Consider the following 23,063-nt stretch of genomic DNA (forward strand, 5'->3'; position numbering starts at 1 on the left):
CTAACCAGCAGCTGCACAGGCTGGAAAACCTTTGCTGGATTTAAACTGCTGCAGCTGTTCTCCAAAACCATTCAGCTTCTCTTGTTCTGTGTTTCTTTCCTTCTCCTTCCCCATTCCAGTTGCCTGTACAATACTAGACAACTGAGTTGTCCTGTACAGGGAAATTAGCAGGTACTCCTGATCGTTTATGTTGCCCTTTCCCAAATCTACTGGTTCTACAGGCACTCCCATTCCCCTCGCTGCATTCAAAACTTAGGGATTTATGGTGCCTCTGGAATCACTCAAGGTGTGCTGTTCTCTCTTATTTGTTACTGGTACAACAGCTTAAAGAACAGTTACTGCACCAGGACCTAGTGAGTGAGTGATCAGTCATTTACTTCATGTGGAATATTGGGATTGCTCTGTCTTTTGATCACTTCTCTGCCCCTGTGAGGACATTTTCCTCTGATCCTGCAGTATCTTACATTACTTTTAAAAATCCCTGTCTAAAAGCTCTTATGTGAAGTGCTTCTGACAATCTACCAAACCAATCTTGTTAGGTGAGCATTGGGATCTGTTTCTGGCAGTATTACTTTCCTTTCCATAGGTGTTCTCTAAATCTATTCAGCCCATCTAATCAAGATATTTTGAAAGGGACGAATGACTTGCCTTATGTTCTTTTCTCTTGCCCTTAAAGAGACATCAATTCAAACAGATAATGGAAAGGTTACTCTATCCCTCTCTCTGCATTCTGCCTTCTTTCCTCCTGCCCAGTGCTTTAACACTGTAAAAGCATTCAGCTTTGCTACCATTGTGCCTGAAGGCATTGTGACACCACCAGCTGAAGCTCTCTAAACTGCTGACTTGCCAGCTTTCTTTCACTCCCTTCAATGTACATGACCCACAGCCCAAGAAACTCCTGCGCTGGGAAAGAGGCACTGACCTGTGTTCTGATTGCCTGTCAGCTGCTCTAGGACATCGCACAGACTTAGGCCAGTACTGTTCACTGAATTATTGAACCCAAACCTGCAATATAGCCAAGAATTTAAAAAAAAAAAAAGTTCAAAACATGGCATTCAACTTCTTGGTTAAGACTATCTGCAATAAAGCTGCAAAACTTCTTCACTTGTCAAAAGAACAGCAAATTATCTATTCAATGTAAAGCTTTTCTTCCAAGTATTTGTACAAAAGCTGTTTTTCTTTTAACCATCTTGCCATATAATTGTAAATTTATATTCTCCAAGAGAAACAGGCTACTGATATATAGCAGGTTCCTGTTGTATATGATTTCACCTGTGGATTTTTGTCTGCTGCTGGATTTTTGCCACAGTATTTCAGATATTTTAACCCTGCACTGGTATTGACTATGACTCAAACACTCTATAGAGCACAACAAAAGTGTCAGAAGGTAAACTTAGGTTTGCTGCTTTGGATGGGGGGCACCTATTTAGTGAAAACCACCACCACCAAAAAAAAAAAAAAAAAGCAAACTACCCTTTAGAATTAAAACCTCCTCCCTCAGTTTATACTGGAGTAAATTGATGGAGCAATGGTATTTCAGATTTTGCTTGCCTTCCAGTTTGGTTGTGTCATATCAGAACCAAAGATGATGAAAAGCAAAAAAGTGCCATTTACATTCCCACTTTACACTTTCAAGCTGGTATTTTTAGTAATGTTAGAATTCCTCTGCAAAAACAGCTAAGGCCACAATTTTCTTCACAGCTTGCAAATGGGCTTTTCACTTAATGTCTGCTGCAAGGTTATTTTGCAAGTGGCAGCTATTCAAAATAAAGTGGCTTGGGTTATTTAACATCTGATTGCTGCTATGACTCATTTCAGCAGCAGAAGAGTTCTTGGACACTGCTTCAGAAACTTGTCCCTGCTGCTTTATATTGTGAGAAGGCATGTGGATACAAGATGTTTTCTCGGGGAAGTAGCTGAGGCTGGAACTGGGAAGCTGCCTTACTATGGATGATAATTGAATTAGGGATTAGCAGGAAGTAAAAAGTGAGGTAGTGGGGAGTTCTCCAGGATCCACAGCCCCTCATTTCGTGGATAAAACAACACTTCTCCTAAACTCTGTTTAACTCATGAGGAAGATGGATGGAGTGTCTTCATCCCCAGAACTAGGCGTGAGCAGAGCGTGTGACAAAGTTAAGGAGAAATGTCTATTAAACGTCAGTCACAGCACAGAACAGTCACAGGACGTGGTTGGGCTCCTGGTGAGCAGCTCCATGCGGCAAACCTTTAGCCAGCCTTTATCTTTGCTCTCCATTCCATTCCAGAGCGCTGCCTGCCGAGGACGCGGCAGCAGCTCAGTGCATCAGCGCTGCTTTACACCGCTGAGGTCCCTCACATGCTCCGCGGCTGAGGTCGGCCAAGGGCAGCGCTCGGGTGATTCTCGCCCTGGCAGGACGGCGTGGTTTCATCTGACAGCAGCACACACAAAACACCACCAGGTCCTTTCTTACACTCGGTCCTTTGCCCATCACGGTGCTGACACTGCCGCGCAGAACCGACCCAACATCTCACCCCTGCCCGTTCCAGCGCGGCCGCTGCCTCTTTAAGAGCTGCCGCCCGCCCCCCCGCGCGCCTCTTCCCGCCGCGCTCATTGGCCGCCCCAGACGCCGCTCCCCTCCAGTTCCTGTTTCGGCCACCTTACCTTGTTGACGCCAGTCTCTGCCTCCCTGGCCTCTGATTGGTCCGCTCAGCCAATGTTTGAGGCGGCGATTGGCTCGCGCCCGCCCCGCCCCGCCCAGTTGAGGGCGAGTGCCGCCCTCTCCGGCCCGGCCCTTGTTGATTGGCCGCGAGGGCGCGCCCCGCGCGCGGCGATTGGCTGCGGCGCGAGCAGCAGGGTGGGCTGCGCGGGCGGGCAGTGGCGCGGAGGCGGCGGCGGGGCTGGCGCGGGGTGTCCGCCCGGCGGAGGATGGTCCCGGCGCTGGGGCCGCCGCGCAGCGCGCCCGGCCCGACCGTGAGTGCCGGCGGCGGGACCGGGGACGGGAGCGGCAGCGGGAGGAGAGGGGCGCAGGGCGGCCGCGGCAGCGGGGCCGGGGCGTCGCGCCGGGCCGGGGCCGCGCTCCTCCCGGGATGCCGGTGGGGCCGGTGCCCCTTTGTCCGGCCCAGGTGTGCCCGGGCCGGGCAGGGGCTGCGGGGCCGGGACAGGTCGGGGCGCAGCTGCAGAAGGCGGGCGGCCCTTGGCGGTGCGGCCCGCGGGCGGTCGGGGCTCGGTGGCGGTGCCCGGGCTCTGCTCCCCGGGAGCTGCGGGGCTGCCCTGCCGGGCTGGGGTGAGGCAAAGTCGGGGGCAGCAGCGGTGCGGGTTTGGAGAGCGGCGTGCTTGGAGCGCTTTGCGGACCCGGTGCTGGGAGACAATTGAGCGTGAGGCGCCGTGCGGCGAGTTTGCTCCGGAGGCAGCGAGAGGTGGGCGCTGCGCCTCAGCCCAGCACCTTCCCGGCGTGGTGCGGGTGCTGTGCGCACCTTGGCGGTGTGCTCGTGTGGAGGGACAGCCCGCGGGGAGCGAGCCCGCCGCAGGGCATGGTGTGCGTACAGGGCAGCTCTTCACCGAGAATTCGGTCATTCGTAGCTAACGTTTCTCGTTGGGCGGGTTATAAGCTTGATCTCCTAAGGAAGTCTGGTGGATGTGTCTGTCTATTTCTTCTCTGCCTGCTAATTTTAGCTCTCTGGCCAATTTCAGTCAAATTTGCCAGCAGCAGAGGCTTTAAAGGGTTGGAAGGCATCAGTTTCATGGAACTCAACATTGACGAACACAGAAGTGTTTGTAACTCACAGTTAGTGCTCACACCGAGGGCAGGGCATCTAAAGGGCAGCTCCCTGTGACAGCACAAATGAACTGAGTCCAGTGACATAGCTATGGGTACACACAGCTGTGGCACATGGGCCAGGGAAGTTTGTAGGGAAAAATTGGAAGTAAGGGAAAGGAAAAGGGAATAGTGTTGAATTTCTGTCCATAAGTACAAAAATCACACAACTGTATTTTTGCTTTTCACATAATAGCTTGGACTTCTATTAGACTTCATCTAGACATGCAATTGTTAAGTACTTCTGGCAGAGATAATGGTGGCACAGTTAAGTATACAGAAGTCAGGTAATGTAGCAGTTTATTTCAGAGGCATGATTTTTAGCTTTACTTTTAATATACATGTCATTGGGACCATCTTATTGATATGATTGTGTTACGTAGCACTTTAACCAACTGCAGAGCCTTGTTTGTTGCTCGTGAATTGTGGGCAATTAATCAGACAAATGGAAAGGAAGAAACTTCCTATGAGTAAATAGTTATTATTATAAAGATTTAGAACTTTTAATTTTTGATTTTCAGTTACTGCCATAATAATAACTCATAGGTACATTTTGGGGTTAAATACATTTGACAACTGAAAATTTGTTTGCCACTGAATGGGAAATAAGCTTAGAAAAATGATTGTGTAATGAGCATGATTTTTAAGGTGCTTGTATTCAAAATATCATGCCAGGTATATGAAACAGTACAAGAACATTGCAAATTTTGAAGTGTTTGGAAATTACTTATTCCCTTAGAGACTTACTTATTCCCTTAGGTTATGGATACATGGGAAGATTTTAACGGAGTAGATGAAAAATGGTGGTGGATCCTGGAGGAGTCTGACAGCCGCAAAGAGATAATTAGGATGTAAGTTTTTGCTAGTGGCTTTGCTGCTTTGGTGCCTGGTGTTTCCAGCAGTGTTCTGAGGAGCTGGCCAGGGGCAGACCGAAGTGGCTGTCACTCGAGTGGCCCTGTGACATGTGCCTGGCCCACGCCGGCTGTGTGCGTTCTGGACTCCCGTTTGTAGCTCTGTTAGCTCTGTCTAAGTTTAGCTCTATTGTGAAATGTCAAAGACATCTTGGGAGCAAGAAGGCAAAGATTCTGTGAATATATTCTGCTGGCTGAGCTGCTCCAGCTGTTTTTCACCTCAGCTCTTCTTAGGTGAGTGCAGGGGATGCTCCTGACTCTCTTTAGGCAGCAGAGTTACAGAGGTACTTTTTTGAGCATCATTTGGTTGTTGATGGTTTCTCCCCATCTGCTAAAGTTGTAAGAACATCTTTGGCTTCCACATATTGAAGTATGAATTGGGCTACAGAGATATGGGGGATGGTGCCTTCCAAATATTTAAGCACCCTGTTAATTTGCAAAATGCCTTGATACAAAGTGTGACATTGAAACCAGCATGTTCCTCATGGATCTGAATTAAATGCAATGTGTGAGCTGAAGCTGGATGCTGTACAAAGAAATAGACACGCGAGGAAGTCAAGGGCTGGGACAGGCTGGATTTGACAAGAGACGTTCTGTAGTTTAATTTTTGTACAGTAGTGCTTTTTAAGGTCTTAAAAATAACTTTGTGAGTGACATCTGGCTGGGGGGAGGTATAAGAAGCATAACATTTGATATGAAGGGTTTCCCAATGAATCATGGTTGATTGTGTTGTGAGAACTTGTGAAAAGTACCACAAAGTCTGTGCCACTTTGAAGGACAGTGATACCTTTCAAAATAGGAAAACATGTACCTGAGGGATTTAATTTGATTAAAGGAATCACAAACACAACTGAGATGAAGAATTATAAAATGACTGGCAGTACTGTGGATGGACAATCCATCAGGCTGGAGGCAAGTACAGTTCTTTAGAGCCCTGAGATTTGTAACTGGAGTTGTTATGAAAAGATCAAGAACGTTAAAGCTGTTAGATGGTGTGCATGGACACATTTACACATCCATTTTCATTTAAAAACCTGGGTTGTATGTACAGCTTCACTGGCATTTTCATCAGAGACATGGCTCAGTAGTGTTATTTAATTGAAAACTGTCTCATCTGAAACTCTGGGCTGTGATATGTATTCAGTTTAGTGGGATGGGGAGTGTTCATGCAGTGTTCAAGTTATTTCAGATTACAGTATAACATGTAAAGGTCTCAACTCCTTGATTAGGAAGTGTTGTGCAGAGCCCAGTTTATGTAATGCTGACCTAACCTGCTGTTTAAAACACAGTTCCAGCTTTTATGTGTGGATATAATGTTTCCAAAGTGTACTTTGTTTTGCTACCTTACCAGCCTAGTTCTGTTGTCATGCTTAGAGTAAGCACTACGCTGGTAAGGTAGCAAACCAAAGTACAAAGACAAAACAAAGCACTTAGAGTAAGAGGTTCTGCTGTGTGCACAAGATTGACAAATTGTGTGTAAACTGGGTTTGTTTCCTGTATGAGAAGCTATGGCTTCAGTCCTCTAAGGTGAATGAATTACTTTTGCAACCATGACTTGCGATAGCAATCTCTTACCTCAGCCATGCTGGCTGCCATTGTGATTCAGATAAGAAGAAAGTACTAGGCTGCTAAAAATGTTTCATGCTTTCTGGTAATAAGTGCTTTTCTTACTGAGTTACCTGAACTTCTGTCAGGTTAACTGACCAACATGAAAACCATGAATTGAAATCAGCTCCATCTAAAAGCACATCTCAGTCATTCTACTATTCTGATACCTGAATGGGTTTTTTGTGGTCCATCTCTAGTGAGGCTGAAATGATCCAAGTATGGAGTTATTAACTTTTAGGTCTAAATCCAGGTTCCTCAGAACCTATAATCCATTTTTCCAGCTTTTGGTGTGGAAGGCAGTGCCATGAAAAGATTATAGAAAACATTGTCCTTTAGCCTTCTGACACGCTTAATAGCAATGTAAGGGTTTTAGGGTGAGAGGAGAGCTTAAAGATTTGTTTAGTCTTCAAGTAATTGAAGTTTAAGTGAAAATAGTATTGTCCATTAGGGGTGTCTGCCTGCATCTGTAGTCTGTAATGTGCTTGGCTTCAGGGACTCTTAATTCAGGCCAGCCTTCAACCTTTGAAGCTGGACTCTGCTTTGCTTTCATGCACCAATGAAGCTGTTAGCTAGAAATCACACACAGTTCTTGTACAAAGCTTCATGCTACAGCTTTTCTTGCTCATTTACTCCAGTAGTAAAATGGTGCTCCAAATCAGCCACAAGGAACATAATTTTTTCAGTGTTGGAGTATCCCTAATATTCAGAGATGCTTTAATTCAGAAATGTTTAAATATTATGCATCTATAGCTTAAATCCCTCCTTCGTCCATGTAAGTCTCTCACCTGCTGGAAATTCTGAGACTTTTTGTGTAATTGGAGAAACTTAACTAGTTTTGGCATCATCTTGGGTCATAGTTTCACAAGTATTAAGCCAGCACTGCCACCATGAGAAGTAATCTTGTTTCAGTGTACTTATTTGGGAGTGTGGGGCGTCTCTGTGATCCATTTGCAAAGTAAATTTTAAGTTGGATTAGTATTCCCATCTGGCCTCCTGGGTGAGCAGTGCCAGTGAACCAGGGGAGAGGCTACGTCTCTCAGCATTATTTTGAAGGAGTTGGGACAGTAGGGGAAGATAACCATCTCAAGGACTTTCCCATTATTGCTAGGAGAAATGGGCTGACAGGAATATAACGCAGTTCAACAAGGGCAAAATCCTGCACTTGGGGAAGAACAAATCAGTCCACCAATATATAGTGGGGGCCCTGCAGTGGAAAACACCTTGGCAGAAAAGGACCTGGTGGACACCCAGTTGAACATGAACCAGCAAAGTGCCCTTGTGGCAAAGGTAGCCAAGGGGCTCCATTTGATACAGGAGTGTCAGCCAGCTGAGGGAGGTGTCCTTCCACTGCACTTGGCACTGGTGAGGCCACTCCTGCATCTTGTGTGGAGTTTCAGGTTCCCCAGTACAAGAAAGACACGGATGTTACATAGAGAGCCCACTGAAAGGCCACAAAGACAATTCAGGTACAGGAGCATCTCTCATCTTGAGAGGCCATGGGAGCTGTGATTGTTCAGCCTGGAGAGGAGAAGGCTCAGGAAGAATCCCACCTGTAAATTGTCTCAAGAGGCTTTAGAGTCCATCTCTGTGGTTTTTCTCTTTTATTCTGGGTAGGAATTGGAAGACCCTCTGTTTCCTAGCATGGAAATATTAAGTGTGTGAGCTATCCCTTGCTAAGGACTGCAATGGAGTTCTCCCACTCCTGATTTCACTTCAAGGTATTTTTGCCAAGTCATAGGTGGCAATAGGGAGATGATTTCACACGGTTATAGAAGAAGAAGATAGATTAGAGGTAAGGCATTTTCATTTTATTGAATGATTTTTTAATTAAATAAAACTTGCAGGACCATGGTATCAGTCTGTCCCCTTTATCTACTCCTTTCAGACCTATGCAAAGTAGTAACTTGGAAATATGGTTTTAGTTTCTTCTCCATTGTCAGCGCTAAATTTCTGCTGTAGTCTTATTTGCTTTTCCTAGTGCTTTCAGAACTACTTATTCACCCCAGATAGCTCATGTACAGTGATTCTCCTAAGCTAAATAAGTAGTTCCTAAAGTGGTGGAATTATTGAATTCAGGTTTTCTATGGATTTGCACCTAGTAGTTGCATTTTCTTGTGTCTAATGTTGATTTTAATTTTAAATTTCCTCTTTGAAAGTGTCAACAAAGTGTGCTTGCTTTCTCTGGTCATCTGGGCTCAGATAACTCTAGTTTGGACCTCTCTGTTAAATATAATTAAAATAATGTGCAGGTTTATCCCCGCCAGTATTATTCAAAACTGTCAAACATCGAGACTGCAAGATGAGTCCTTTATTCGTGGAACTGAAGCAATTGCCCAGTGCACCCACTTCATGGGTCCAAGAAAAAAAACCTCTGAAAAGCAAAGGTGTAATTGCATTGAGGTTGTGAAGGAGAATGAGCTGCCTTCTGTCCACTGAAACCTTTTTTGAGTAGTCTGCCTATTAAATGTAAGTTGCAAAGCTGTGGAGGTTTTGTTTGGTTTTCTTGGGTTTGGGGGCAGAGTGTGTGTGTGCTTGTTTTTGAAAGCACATTGAAGTGTAATTAGTGAGTTTGTTTGATGAGCTTACACATTAAAGCTGGAGTTCTGTTTTATGGTACCTTCTACATCAGCCATTCTTGCCTTTGGCCCCATTCAGATTCATAGAGAAATCCCTTAGCTCTGGAAGGGGAGTGTTTGTAACAGAATCTCAGGTTTGATGTCTTTCTGCGTGTTGTAGGGGAACTTTCTAGTGTAGGCCCATAGAATATTGCTTCCTATATTATGAACCCTTGATGAGCTCTTAGTTTGTGTCAGATTTCTCAAACCCCAAGCCTATAAAATATTTAAGAACTTGTCTGTGTAATCCTTTGTACTGAATGACTCATATCTGCAAAGATGAATTAAAAAATTTGACACATAAACTCTCTGGATGCCCTGAACATTTTGGTTCTAGGAAATTTTGCGCTGCTCATTAGTTAGGGTCCTCAGGAGAGAGCAGCAAAGCAGTTTGGCACGTGTCAGAAAATGCCTTGATACCTCCTCAGGACTGTATGTGGTTTTATAAACAGACTGTGTGAGAATCCTTTGTAGTTGCAGAACAAAAAGAGCACAGCTTAAAACCAAAGCAGTGAAGCAAAGAATACTGCTCTGGCTAAATCACTGTAGGCAAAATGGATGTTTTTGTGTTGTGATTCTAAATTGGTTATCAGGCTGTGTGACGAGTTACTGCTCTTTGGACAGAGATTTCATTTGGAGATAAGGTCACATGAGACAGCAGAATTGGACTGGCTCTCGCTGGAACAGGTTGCCCAGGGAAGCTGCAGATGCCCTGTGCTTGGAAGTGTTCAAGGCCAGGCTGGATGAGGTTCTCAGCAACCAGGGAGGTGTCCCTGCCCATGGCAGGGGGATTGGAATGAGATGATTTTTAAGGTTTCTTCCAACCCAAACCATTTTGTGATTCTGTGACTTACGGCTTCTACGTTTGTCCAGTCAGTCTTCAGTGTTTCAAGTATAGCTTTCATCTATGGCTGGCTTCCCGAGTTATAAATAACCATCTTGGTCACAGTATTTGGAGACCATGATGCCTTGTGTGTTTCAGCTTTTTTCAGGAAAAGAATCACTTGTTCTTTAGGCAACGTGCTGCTGCTGCAAGGCTGGGCTCACCATCGGCTGCTCTTGCACGGGAGTGAGTGGGAGAGCGCTCCCAGCCTCAGCCTGGTGCAGGCAATCTTTGCCATCTGATACAGGTAACTTAACCCTCACCCACACAGAGGTGATGACCTGTGCTAGGAGGAACTTGCCTGCAATTCACTTTGTATCCACTTAGCTTTCACCATCAAAACACACTTGTGGCTCTTTTGCCAAGCGCAGCATAATTAGATGTCTGTCTTTTCTTTGAAAACCATTTTCTGTTTTGAAGTGCACCACAGATCATTGTGCACTGGAAGCCAGGGAGAGGAGCACTGTCTTGCAGCATAGAGATGTTTCTCACAATTCCTCACTTCCTTACTGAAATTGGTATGTGGTAACCTGTGAATCTCAGCACAATACATGGAGAACAGGGGAACAGGAGGATTTCCCTGGTCATTCCTTTTTGATTTCCTAAAGAAAAGAGTGAAGTTCCCCTTATTTTGATATAAAGTAGCTGAAGACATGCTTTAAGGTTAGAGTCTTCGTGATTCTGGCTTGTGCACTGGTTGCATAATTACAGCTCTTTAGCTCCCAAATGCCTGCTCCAGACCACAGGAGATAGTTCCCATAGGCATCCTCCTTTACTTCACTGTGTGCACTTCAGTTTGTCTGCAGTACCAAGATCAGCTGCACAATGGTGAGGGTGTCAGCAGCCCTCATCTGGGTGCAAAATGTCCAGAGATGCCTCTCCTAAAGATTTTGCAGTGAGTAAGAGGCTTGTTTCTGTGGACATGAGCTCTCTCTCTGCCCCTCCTCTAAGTTGTAAAAAGAAATGATGCTGTACTTAGGTAAACTTGAGAAGGAACAACAGTAGACAAAGAAAAATAAATATGAGAGTTGGATCTTCAGGTAATTAACAGGAAAGTTTTTCTTTTTTCTTATGAAGTTTTCTTAAGCAGATCTAGTCAGGATTTCTCAGAATGACCCTATACCTATGCTGTCCTGAAACTGCATGTTACTAAATGGTCAGAGCAATTGCCTTTGATATTTTGAAAATTACAAATGAAAACAAAACTAATGTAGATATGAGGGAATATCACTTGAGTAATTACCCTTCCTCTTCCTCCAATGCTATTACAAAAAAAACCCTTTTTCTTTCTAGTTTCTCTAGTTCTCTATGTTCTTATATGAGAGTCTTACTAAAACTTTATTGCTTTACGTCAGCAGGAGGAAAAATGTTAATTTATTTGAGTTTAGACAATACAAACAAAGAAGGCAGAGTAAAAATATCTAAAAGCAGTGGAGTTTTCTTTCTATCTATTATTTGCAAGCACCTTAAAAAAAAAGTTGCCCTATGTAACAAGTTTTAGCTTATTGGCTTTGGTTTTCTTTCCTTAACTTTTGCAGAAGCTCTGAGAACAGTTTGGTTAGCCTGGGAGACTCTCAACTGGTTTTCATCAGGAATGTGTTCCTCAGCACAAGGTGGCAGTGCCCACTCTTGAGCCAGCACACCCAGGCTGCAGAGCTGCTCACAGACCCGGCCGTGTCCAGCCCTTACCTGACCTCACTCCTCCTCTGCTCACTGCCAGGTTTTTGCAAACCTCTGCAAACTGCATCTCTTTGAGAGGCTGCAGTTAGGTCAGTCAGTGGGCCTAGCTGTTGTGAGGGAGTGAATTAAGGGGCACAGTAACAGGGAAATCTCAATTTCTTCTGAAACCAAACTGATAGATTTTTTTTTTCCTCCTATCAAGAATAATAACATTTTTCATTTTCCTATATGATGGTCTTGCCAGGTTGCTTTGATAGGCCATAGTAGTTAATACACACAGGTAACAATCACAAAGGTAAGTTTTGAATTATGTTTCCTGCAGTCATTTTATTAGGTAAATACAAAATTAGAATAGAAACATTCCAAGGGGGAATAAAGAAAGGGCAGTAAATTGTGTCTCTTGATCTCAAGGGCACCTTGCTTGTCATTAAAAGCTTGGATTAAGTCCCTGATTAAAGCTAGCCTTTTTCTAAAATGTCCATGGAAGATTGGAGAAGATGAAGAAAACACTCTGTCTCAGGAAAAAAGCATTTGAGTAGTTCTTATCTATGCCTTGGAATTTATCTTAGCTTTACATTAAGACTAACTACGTGAGGTATAAAAAACACAGTAAGAACTGTGAGATTGCAGCAGTGTAACAACATAAGCTTGCTGAAGGACATTAAGAGGAAGAAAGATTTGGACTGCTGGTAGATTTGCAGAATATGTGTAGTTGCATATAAAAAGATTCTTTATGCCTGATGCAGAAGAATGGAATGGCTTTACTAATTTGAGGAAGATTGTCTTGTACAGTCAAAGATAACAGATTGGAATAATTATTTTCTTTTTTAAAATGAATAATAAGTTTGGAAACAATTCCTAAATAAGGCGTGAAAAAATAATGCCAAATAAAATAATCTAAATGAACTTCTTATATTTGCTGGGTGCATGTTTTGAAGAAGATATTTCATAAAATTTGCTGAATAATACCTGGAAAGATAGGTGGTAGACAAGAAGATGTTTAAATAAATTTATTTTAAGTTTTATACCCTATGTTTCAGACCTATATACAAGATTAAATGATGCAAAATTTTCAGAACACAAAGTATCCTTTAATTTCTGAGGATGACACTGCATTAAATCAAAATCAGTATTTTAGGTTGACATTGTGAAAGCTGGGAGCTACATAAAGCTTGAGGGAAGCTTGGTACTAAATAAATATAAATGATGAGTTGCTACTTCTTCATCTGCTTTAAGAATTTGGATTTTGCTACATTTTCTCTGCAGATGACATTCAGCTGAGTTAAGTGAGCATATTTCACGAGTGAACTTAAAATACATTTTTCTCTGAGCTTATGAGGCAAATAAATGTCTTCTGCTTTAGAGAATCTGTGAAGGGATCTTGCCATGAAGAACCAATACCTGATGTGGAAGAAGCAAAGGGAAACCAACTGTCAAAGCTCTGGTCATGCAACAACTGAGGGGGAGAAATGGAGACAGTGTAAACTTTCATCAACCCTCAGAAATCTTCACCTAGGCAGTAATTTTATTTCCTTTTTAATTGACATAGCTCATACTTCCAGCAGCCCTTGAGAAAACCTCCTCCCTGGTATTGCCAGCTTGAGCTGTTTCGTGGAGTATCAAGTAAAATGCAAAGGTTTCTGTTCTTACAGAATACGAATGGGAAAAAACAACTTCAATTCACTGTATTCCTTGTGGTGCAATCTATCAGTAGAAAGCCTAGAGTTTTATACAAGTGTTGTTTGAGAAATGTAACCACCTCTTTTCAGTGGAGCTAAAAATAAACTAATTGGTTAATTAGATAGTGTACAGCCTTGCTTTTTCTTATTGGGACCATGAAAGTGTTTTGGTTGAGTGGTAAACTGATAAACTTCACCTGAAGTAATTCCACAGTAAAGTGAAATTAGAGTAACAGTCATGGCATTCCTGTGCCATGTCTCCCATATGAAATGGGCTGCAGGTCCCAGTGGAACTGAAGCATATCAAATACAGACTTTAAGTTTACATTTGTGAGGCTTATACTCAGTGTGGCAGCAAATGGCTTGAAATATGCAGGGAACAGCATCACTTGGAAGAAGCTTACTGACATTTTTAAAAAAGGGCAGAGGAGGAAGAAAGAAATGGAATCTTTGACATGTAGTAAAGATCTTCTATTCCTTTTCCAGGATCAAAAAGTGGTTAGAAACTGTATTAATAAATTACAGCACAAATTTTCACTAAGGCCTTGTCCATCTGTCTTCCAGAATGCTATATATTATGAATTGCTGAATCATTTCAGCATTTGCTCAGCAGGAAGAAATAAGGCAATTGGAATATTGTGTGTATCATGACTTTGGGAGATAGGGATGGCTGCTGTTAAGAAAAAGAACTTTGTTGAATGGACACAGAAGAAGCCAAAATATGGGAGTATGGAGAGCTGATGTCAGGAGGGAGAAGTGGGTGCTGTGACTTAAGGCAGGGGGAGGCTGGGGTTGTGAGTGTGTTCTGGACTGTGCAGCTGGAGTCAGAGCAGCCGTGTGTCTCTTCTGGGGAAGGGGATTTGTGGGTGGCTGCTTTTTTACACCCTTACCTTCACACAGTTGTGCTTTATCTGCAGGCCTGCATGGCAGCTGGCCATGTAAAAACACATTAATGCTCTCTATGTTAAATACACTGCAATACAGAAATAGCCCTTTGGTTCTCAAGGTGTATAAATTTGCAAGGTTAAAAAAATATGGTTTTTTGGTGAATACGTTAGTCTTTGAAAAATGCTAAGTTCACCGAAACTAAGATCTCTTTCATCTTTTTGCTCTTTGATTTCCTGCATATTTGCTATGGTCTCATAATGCCCAATAACAGACACATCAGCTGTGTCCCTATGAGTGGTGCAGAAATCAAGAAACAGGGTCCACGACTGCCACACAATACAATCCAGCATCTTCCTTTCACTAAGCATGTTTGAGAGCTTTGCTTTACCAGAACTATGCCCGTGGGCTCACATCCTCACTTAACAGAAACAGTACTGTACTAAATTACTGTACACTAAATTAAATGACCCCTTTGCCCCCTTGAGTAGTTATTTCACCTGCTCCACAAGGTGCTGCCTCAGGGATGGACATACAAGTGTAGTGTCACCAGGCAGCTGCTGTGCTTCTCCTGTCTCTGCTGGTAGCCTTAATGGATACACATTCTGCTGGGCTGCTTTGGCACACTGGAAACTCTGCTGAAAGGAGGTGTGCTGGCCTCAGTCACTCCGTGTACACCTGAACACCTCTCTGGTTGCCATCAGCGTCCAAGATGGCTGGGCTCTAACCAGGTTTTTGGGGTTTTTCATAATCAGAATTGCTTATCTGCTGAAGTCTCCCAGCTACCCCTTCAGCATCACTTGGTACAGCGAATGCAGCTACAATCAGTGAGTACTACTGACCCTCTCCAGCTGTACACAGGAGGGATAAGTTATGGATGCCTTGGGTGCAAAACTGGCTTTCCTGGCTTTCAGACTTGTGAGTTTTTACTTGGACAACCTGGGATAACAACTGGATTAATTGTAGTACATATAAACTCAAATAAATTTGTTAGTAAAGTAAGCTAATTGGATTCAAAGGAGAAGAAATCTTGTTTTAAAGATGAGATAACAATTTATAAGAGCGTGCATGGAAGTGCTAAAGTTGCACCACTGCTTCCTCCCACAGAAAAAGACTGTTAACTCTGTCAGGTGTTTTCCTAATTTATGCAGAGCATGGTCAGTGAGCACGGAGAAAGCAAAGTCTGTGGAGGGATACAAATAGAAAGTGATGTGCTCCCATGGCTGGGCTGCAGAGGGCTGTGGTGGCTGTGTGTAGCACCCTGTGAGGCAGTGGCATGCTGTAACTCATCTCAAGAGAGGATTGTGTCCAGTTTTGTGGTAGTGTGAACACTGTTGTGTAGGTGGAGTTGAATTATGTTCCTGAAATCTTCAGGCACTTTGAGTTCCCTGAGTTAGATCTATTCTTAGGTTGTTTCTTGTTTGCTTTATTTTATGGTTTGCCAACACCTCTCAAGTCTTCCCTGGAACCGAGAAGGTACTTCAAGATTAGAGTGATAAACACCATGAGCCCTAATGTTTCTCCTCCTCTGATCTTTACTGAATGCACTACATTCACTTAACTTCTAAAGTATAAATGCTGAAAAGCGGTATTGAATTCAGTTCTGGTACAATACAGATTATTTCTGTTGGTTTAACACACACACACATACACACAGGTGTGTGCACAAAGCACTTTGTGAAGTGTATCCTCTGGTGCTTTGGGGGCTCCATAGGTGTCTGGCTTTCTGGTTTGTAAGGACATTATTTTGGAGGTTTGTTTTTGATGTCAGTGCCAGTAGTGGTAGACTCAGTTTACATTAAAAACTGCTCTGTGTTTAAAGTTATGTTATAAACCATCCCCACTTCCTTGCAGTCCAAACAAACAGACAAAAAAATACCCTAAAGGCATGAAGCCTGTTAAAAGAGGCCAGTGAGCTTTCCAGGAGGAGCCAGGGAAGGGTGAAGCCACAAGCAGTTTTGAGGGCCCGTGAGAAGAGTTGCAATAACAGGTTGGTTGGTGAGAGAGTGAATGGAACTGTGAAAGTAAATATGGAGCTCAGATGTATCAAAAACCAGATCTATCTTTTCCTTTTGTCATCTACAGTATACTTATGTCACTTGCTCTCTAAAATTCATTTCTCTGGTAGATACATGTTCAACCGTCATTGACTTAATCTCATCTTTTGTGTATTTTTATGTTTTTGTTTATCTAAACACAGGCTACCAATCTGTTCAAGATGAGCACAAGTTAGGTGCAATTATTTAGGCTGTTATTTATAACTTAATTTCATAACTTTAATTTTGACTGAATTTTACATATCTGAGAATGTAGGGGTGTCATTTTGGGTCATTTTAATTCTGTACAGCAATTTAATAGCAAGTAAGTTTTGTAATCTGCTGCATTAAGAGCGCTCTGAATTTGTAGTTAATGAAATGTCTTAATTGTAGCTTGTTCTTTGCTTAGCATTCATGCTTTATTTCAAACTGGGAATTGAGTGCAGATTCAGTGAGGAAGGGCTGGTGAGAGAGAATTCAGCTGTTCCTCTTCCCATTTGAAAAGCAGTCATATTCTCTTCTCGTTTGCTTAAAGTGGTTGGGACTGTAATAGTTTTTATATTTAAAGTAATCAAGGAAATGGAAACCAGTTCATTACAGACAGGTTTTGCAAAACATCCTGTAATGTGCTTAATGTACCAAAATCAACTGCTCTGAGTCAAGGGAATGGACTTGTGCCTGCACTGCAGTAGGGCCCTGTCCTTGTGGTCCAAGGCAAAGCTATGTAAATGTCATGGGCTAAGAAGTCAGAAAAGTCCAGGAGCTGTTAATTCCTTCCATGATTTTTCCTCAGGCTCTCTTCTCCGAAACCATGCCAGAGATGACAGAGAATGAGACACCTACTAAGAAGCAACATCGGTGAGTTTCTGTGGGAAAATGATCATTTAGTAGCTCCAAGGTCTGCGGTCATGTTGCAGTTACGAAAATTCTAGCTGGAAGTTTGGCATTAAGGGTATGGACAAGAAGTTCTGTGTGTTATCAGGATTGATCCAAAAGTTTCTCTCTTGCCTTGTCTATACCAACCTATTTGTTAAAGATGTATCTACTGGGGTCACTTAGGCAAAAGAGGTTCTTTAATTACTTCACTATTCTGATGTGTGTAGAACTGCGTTGCTGCCTTGGTTAGAGCACAGCCTCTATTTTTGTGTAGGCTGCTTGTAGATCTCAGGGGGTAACTATAGTAATTTTCACAGGGTAATTTACATCTCTTCCTCAGCTCCCAGTGGAATCTGAATCATACATCTCAAATCTCTGCTGGAACTCAAAGTACACCTTGAGGTTGTACAGCAACACTATGACGAAAATTTGTAACAAAGTGACTTAGCACTCACTAGAACTTTTCCACAGTTTTGTTCCTCTGCATTAACATGAGTGATCTAATACCTGATTGGTAGGGGAGTTCTTCAGTCCTTAGTTAAATGCAGCATTCATCTTATACTAGGTAACCATGTAGACTATGATTTATGATCAAGAAAAGCTCAGAGAGAACACTGATTTGTCCTACAGAAAGTTTTTCAGTCTTTGCAAGATTTCGCAACTCTTTCTTACCTGAATAATAGAGTGTTTTGTGTTCTGTAATGGCAGAACAGGACAGCTGGGTCTCTCCAGTCCTTATATTCTTGTGCATATTTAGTATTAATGATCATAATCAAGCATTATTTCTTAGCAGATGTCTCTAGGTCTGACCTGTAACAGTAATATCACTGTCTCCTAATCCTTGTCTAGGCTGTTCTAAGTGCACACTGTCTTTAGTGAGTTACCAGAAATAAGTATCAACTCAAAGCATAAAGGATATACTGTGCTTCAGAGTAATCACACCTCTTCCACATGTATCATGCATTCTTACCTCAGATTCCTTGTTACTTTTGGAGTGTTCTGTAGCAGTCAAAAAGGACAGCAGAAGATGCTACTCTGCTGTTTGCATACCCTAGCAGACATCTAGACTGAGAGTGTGCTGCTGGACAGAAATTTTTTGAAATAGTTTTTTTTTCTGTAATTTTGCTTTTTTTTCAGAAAACACATGCTTTGCTTTACTGTACTTCCTGGAAGTATTTGTCAGTGCATGTGTATAGTGCATCTTATTTATATATGTAGAGTATATATTTGAAATGTATTGCCTGCCAATAAAGCAGTTTGGGGCATTGCACAATGACTGTTGCCATCAGTCCAGTAGTCCCAGGTGAAAATCTGAAACCAAACACAACCCTCACATGCCCAAATCACACCTATTCAGAATTTTGAGACAGTAAAGAACAGCAGCTGCAGAGGATCAGTATTTTTGGTTTCTCTCACAAAGGAAGCCTCTTTTACACCAGAAGCCTATGATGTTTGAAGGCAATGTGGCTGGAAAATCAACTGGAATGGTAAAGTTTTTTCCTGTTTCAGTGATCCAGTGAATGTGAAAGCAACATTTCAGACAAATACCTAACTGTCTTGTTCCTCAGAAACAAAACTATTTTTTAAAAATCTTTGGCCTTTTTGAACACTGCACAGTATAACAGGAACTTAAAAACTCTTCTGTCCATAATAAATATGTACCAATAATCAAGTGGAATATTACACTGTGCCTTGTTATATTGCAATTGATTTAAGTCTGAACATGAACAAATTTTTGTTAGAAACTGTGTAATACCAATGTCTAAGAACATCTGATTGTGACTTCTGCTGTTCCAGTTCACAGAGCAGACTATAATATTGAGTACTTTTAGCTGTAATAGAAAGAATAAAAGAAGTATTTGTTTGTATGCAGATCTTTAACCTTCAGTTTCACATGAGTCTTTTCCCTCTGTGTTTCACAGAAAGAAAAACCGGGAGACACATAATGCAGGTAGGAGCATCATGCTTTGCTGTTTGGTCTGGAAATAAGCACAGATACTTTGGAGTGAGGTAAAACTTGGCATGGAGAAGGTTCCTCCACAGGAGTCTGGTACACTGCAAAAGCCTCATCCTGTCAAACACCTTTCTGTGTCCTTGCAAAAAATAGCTGTGCAGATTGTTTCTAGTTTGCTGTTTTCCACAGTACAAAGTCAAAGTATGAAGGAGCACCATGCCCCTGCCTTTCCAAAGCTAGTAAATTAAGAAGTAAAGAATTGCTGCTGTGTTCAATTCCAAAGGAAAACAACTGCAAAGACATTCACATGCAACTAATATCCACCTCTGTCAAAACAGAGACAAATTTCCTACCTTAGAGCTTTAGAGGCTCTCTGGATTTAGAAGTATTCCTCTAGCCTTTTCCTAAGTCACCCAGTTGGATGCTGAGAGCTCAGAAATTCTGGCAAATGTTGGCTGTACGTTGCAGGAGTCGCATCCCTTGGGCAGCACCCAGTCAGTGTCTAGTGCCAATGGCATCTTCTACAAGTAGGAACAGAAAGATGGACTGGGGAATAGTCTGGCAGGCTTTGGCCTGGTTTATCCAAAGAAATTGATTGCAGTTCTTCTGTTACTGAACAGCAGTATCACATGGTCTTCACTAATTCAGCTGGAAAAACCACTGAGCAGTTTCCATGTGAAGCCTGTGCAGTGTTGTGCTTGAGTGCGCTCAGGGTGTGGCCAATTCCTTGAGAATTGAGAAGAATCGGGAAACAGGCGTATCAAGTTTACTTCTAAGATTGCTGACCTTATTGGAATTCCCAGTTCCTGTTTCACTTGTTGATAGCTTTCCAAAATCTTTATCACCTGGGCTGAACTCTGCAGTATGGGGGGACCAGCTCCTTCCAAGCCTGTACTTTCTTAGTCATTAATATCTGGGAAAGCTGAGGGAAGTGTTGCAAATATTACCAAAACAAAAGAGTAGCACTTCACAAACACTGTGATATCTGTATGTATTAGTAAGATATATAAAGACTAAGTCCCAGGTATCCTGTGTTTTAATTTTTACAGGGGTGCTGTAATTTATATGGTTAATTTCTTGCACAAGACACTTTGTCTTGCTGCATTTAGTGTATTTAGGCCTGTATCTGTCAATGCCAGCAGTCTCTCCTGAAATACAAAAAAAAAAAGTTTGAGAAAGGTAAATTGAAGTGACAGGCTGCTGAAATAAGACTGTTTAGATTAAATTAGTGAGTCTTTCGTAAAGGAGTAAAATGAAATACACTCACCTGCAGGTCACAGTTTGTTTCTGTGTTCCACCAAAAGCAGAGCAACTGCACAAATTAAAAAGTTCATTCAGCACCCTGAATGAACAACACAAGGGTTTGAGTCCTGACAAAGCCATGATAGGACTTTTTCCATCTAATAGTTTTGTCTAGAACATGAAAATATTTCCATTAAAAAAAAAAAAAAAAAGCTACATGAGAGTTAACTCTATTTGAAAGAGGCTGACTGTGGTGGATGGAAAACAGAGATACTGTCTGTAAAAAACATACCCAGAAGTATTTACACTCCTAGACTCACAGTACAGATCCTTTCTGCCAATATTCAGACCTATTGAAGAAGTAAATGGTATCAATAGAAGACTATAAATGAAGCATTTAATGACCTTCTCCAAAATAGATAATTCACTGGAACTACTCTCCATTCAATATTTTCTTAACTCCCAGTCAGGTGGACCTTATGGAACAGTTAAACCTTTGGACATAGAAAAGAGTAGCTGATAGTCCACATACCTAGAGCTTCAACTGTGTTCAGTGTTGGCTGGCTGCTCTGTTAATATAAATTTAAAATTAGGTCTGAAGACAGATAAATTCCACATTATTTCTCTTCTGGTGCTAAATTTGACATTAGAATTTAAGAGACATGAGTTTGCTTCCCAAATCTGAAATTGATTCTTTCCATAATCTTTGTTCATTTGCATTCTGTATGCCTAAACTTAATCAGTCTGTCTTATGAAGAGAGTGTCATAAAACTGTGTTGGAAAGCAGTTTCAAAACCTGAATTTTGAGTTGGAGGAACTTTACTTTTTCATGAAGGAGTCCAAAATATCCTCACCTTTTAAAGGTATAGCTACTTGCGTTACGGCTCTTTGATTCCACTGAGTGTTAATTTGATAACTGAAGTTTACTTTAGACGAACTTTCTTCCTCACTCATGTTACTCCAGGTTCCAATGTGTAATGAAATAATGTATTTGCAAGCTGTTACATTGTCCTAGTTGTGCTGCTGTTGTGCTAACTTGCCCAACCAGATGACACAGTACGTATTATTTTTGCTTAAGTGGAGAGACATCGAAAGAAGAAGATTAATGCTGGGATAAACAGAATTGGAGAACTTATTCCCTGCTCTCCAGCACTTAAGCAGGTGAGTGTCCATCCAGAGGTGCATACAAGTTTCCTGTCAAACATTCAAATGTTTCTTTGTCTGTAGAAGTATAAATAGTTATTTTACTATTTGTATTAGCAAGAAGGCAAAACTGTGTGAATTAATATACTCAAAAATATCACTAGTTGTTAGTATTTTAAAAACTACTTGTAATAGAATCCTTTTTGGAAGTGCAGGGTCACATGAATGTAGTTACACAGATTTTGAGCATTTTATCTGAAATTGTTGCATATAACTGCTTATTTTTGTCATCCTTCATATAGTGGCTTGAAAGCAATTCAGAAACTGAAATGATAATAACAGTAATTTAAGATGGTCTCCTTGCAAAAGATGGAGAAAGACAAATGCTCTGAGGCTGATGCACAGAAGCATCTTTTTCAAGATAGAGGAATCCCCAGCAGAGACTGTTCCTACTGAACAGTAGAAGAAATTAAGAAGTGAACAAAGGTTTTGCAGGCAGAATAAGCATAGTTTCATAAAAAGATGATTGTGGATGGGTTATTTTCTCTTCCCATATTCCCTAGCATACTGCTTTCAAAGTTATGCATATATCTCCCTGGACAGTTGTTCCATGTTTGTTTCCTTTCTAATAAAATATTTACAAGGCAGTATCCTGGAAATTTCATGAGATGTGTATGTTTATTAGTGAACATGAATTTTAGGCTGATCAGCAAGAAAGGATGCTGGCTGTTCAGGATCTGTGATCTTAGTTATCTAGCTCTGGGCATCATAAAGTGTCAGCTCCAGCACTGAAAATGTTATTCTCTAAAGTCTCACAGGGTTTTAGGGTCAGTATCACTCACAAAACCTGTACTTTCATCTTACAAAAGCAACCAAACCAAAAGACAACCTCCAAAAAACCCAACCCAAACCAAACCAAAAGAAAACAAACCCTACCCAGTGATATTCAGAGCATATTTTTAACATAAAGACCTCTTGGAATAAGTGCAGCCTCATCACTAATGGATTTACAAATTCTAGACCTTTCTCCTAATTTTATGTGTGTTTTCTTTTACAGAGCAAGAACATGATCCTGGATCAGGCTTTTAAGTATATAACAGAAATGAAAAGACAGAATGATGAGCTTCTGTTAAATGGAGGGAACAACGAGCAGGGTAAGTACAGATGCTACTGGGGGCTCTGGGGTTTCTCTCCCTCACTTCTGCTGTGTCTCTGTACTGACTAACAACAAAGCCTGGAACCACAAATGGGGATCCCAGGAATCATGCACATATAGGAAAAATACAGCTGCTTAGATTATCTTGAACCAAAAAGCCAACATGATGCCCAAGTGAGTGTTCTGGCACGTAGCTATGAGATAATAAAGCAATTGCATTTTGATGTAAACTGATTACAGAGCTCATAGGTGATGTGGCCTCATCTGGTACATACTGCCCCAGTTTATTCTGCTATAGGGACCAGAATGATTTCTGACAAACTTCAGTTAGATTTTTTTTTCATCGAAAAGATGAAGTTTTCTTCATTCATAAAGCTTTTTTCTTCCTTTGAAAAGCTGTAAAAGTTGTAACAGCTCATTTTATAAAAATATAATGCATCATATAAAATTTACTTAAATAGATGTATAAAAGCACAGTGATGGAGGTATGACAGAAATAATCTCAGAGCTAATGTTGTGGTTTGTGATTTTTATTTCTGCTTTATTGTGATTTTCCCAGTTTAGTGAGCCATCTCCCAAGTGCATTGCCAGTTTTGGTGGC

General features: G+C 41.7%; 1 protein-coding gene across 2 annotated transcripts in view; it reads left to right on the top strand.

Moving 5' to 3' along the window:
- Positions 1-1,607: 1,607 nt before the first annotated feature.
- Positions 1,608-23,063, top strand: part of USF3 (upstream transcription factor family member 3) — a 35,707-nt gene continuing 14,251 nt past the window's right edge. The window contains exons 1-6 of one of the 2 annotated variants that reach the window (XM_063394006.1): positions 1,608-2,950; positions 4,554-4,645; positions 16,885-16,949; positions 18,890-18,918; positions 21,242-21,324; positions 22,364-22,460. In XM_063394006.1, coding sequence (XP_063250076.1) covers positions 16,903-16,949; positions 18,890-18,918; positions 21,242-21,324; positions 22,364-22,460 — 256 coding nt within the window. In that variant the 5' untranslated portion in view covers positions 1,608-2,950; positions 4,554-4,645; positions 16,885-16,902. The remainder of the gene's footprint in view (positions 2,951-4,553; positions 4,646-16,884; positions 16,950-18,889; positions 18,919-21,241; positions 21,325-22,363; positions 22,461-23,063) is intronic. The other variant, XM_063394005.1, reaches the window with a different exon arrangement.

The sequence above is a fragment of the Prinia subflava genome, chromosome 3 (assembly GCF_021018805.1).
Source record: "Prinia subflava isolate CZ2003 ecotype Zambia chromosome 3, Cam_Psub_1.2, whole genome shotgun sequence".
Lineage (NCBI taxonomy): Eukaryota > Metazoa > Chordata > Aves > Passeriformes > Cisticolidae > Prinia > Prinia subflava.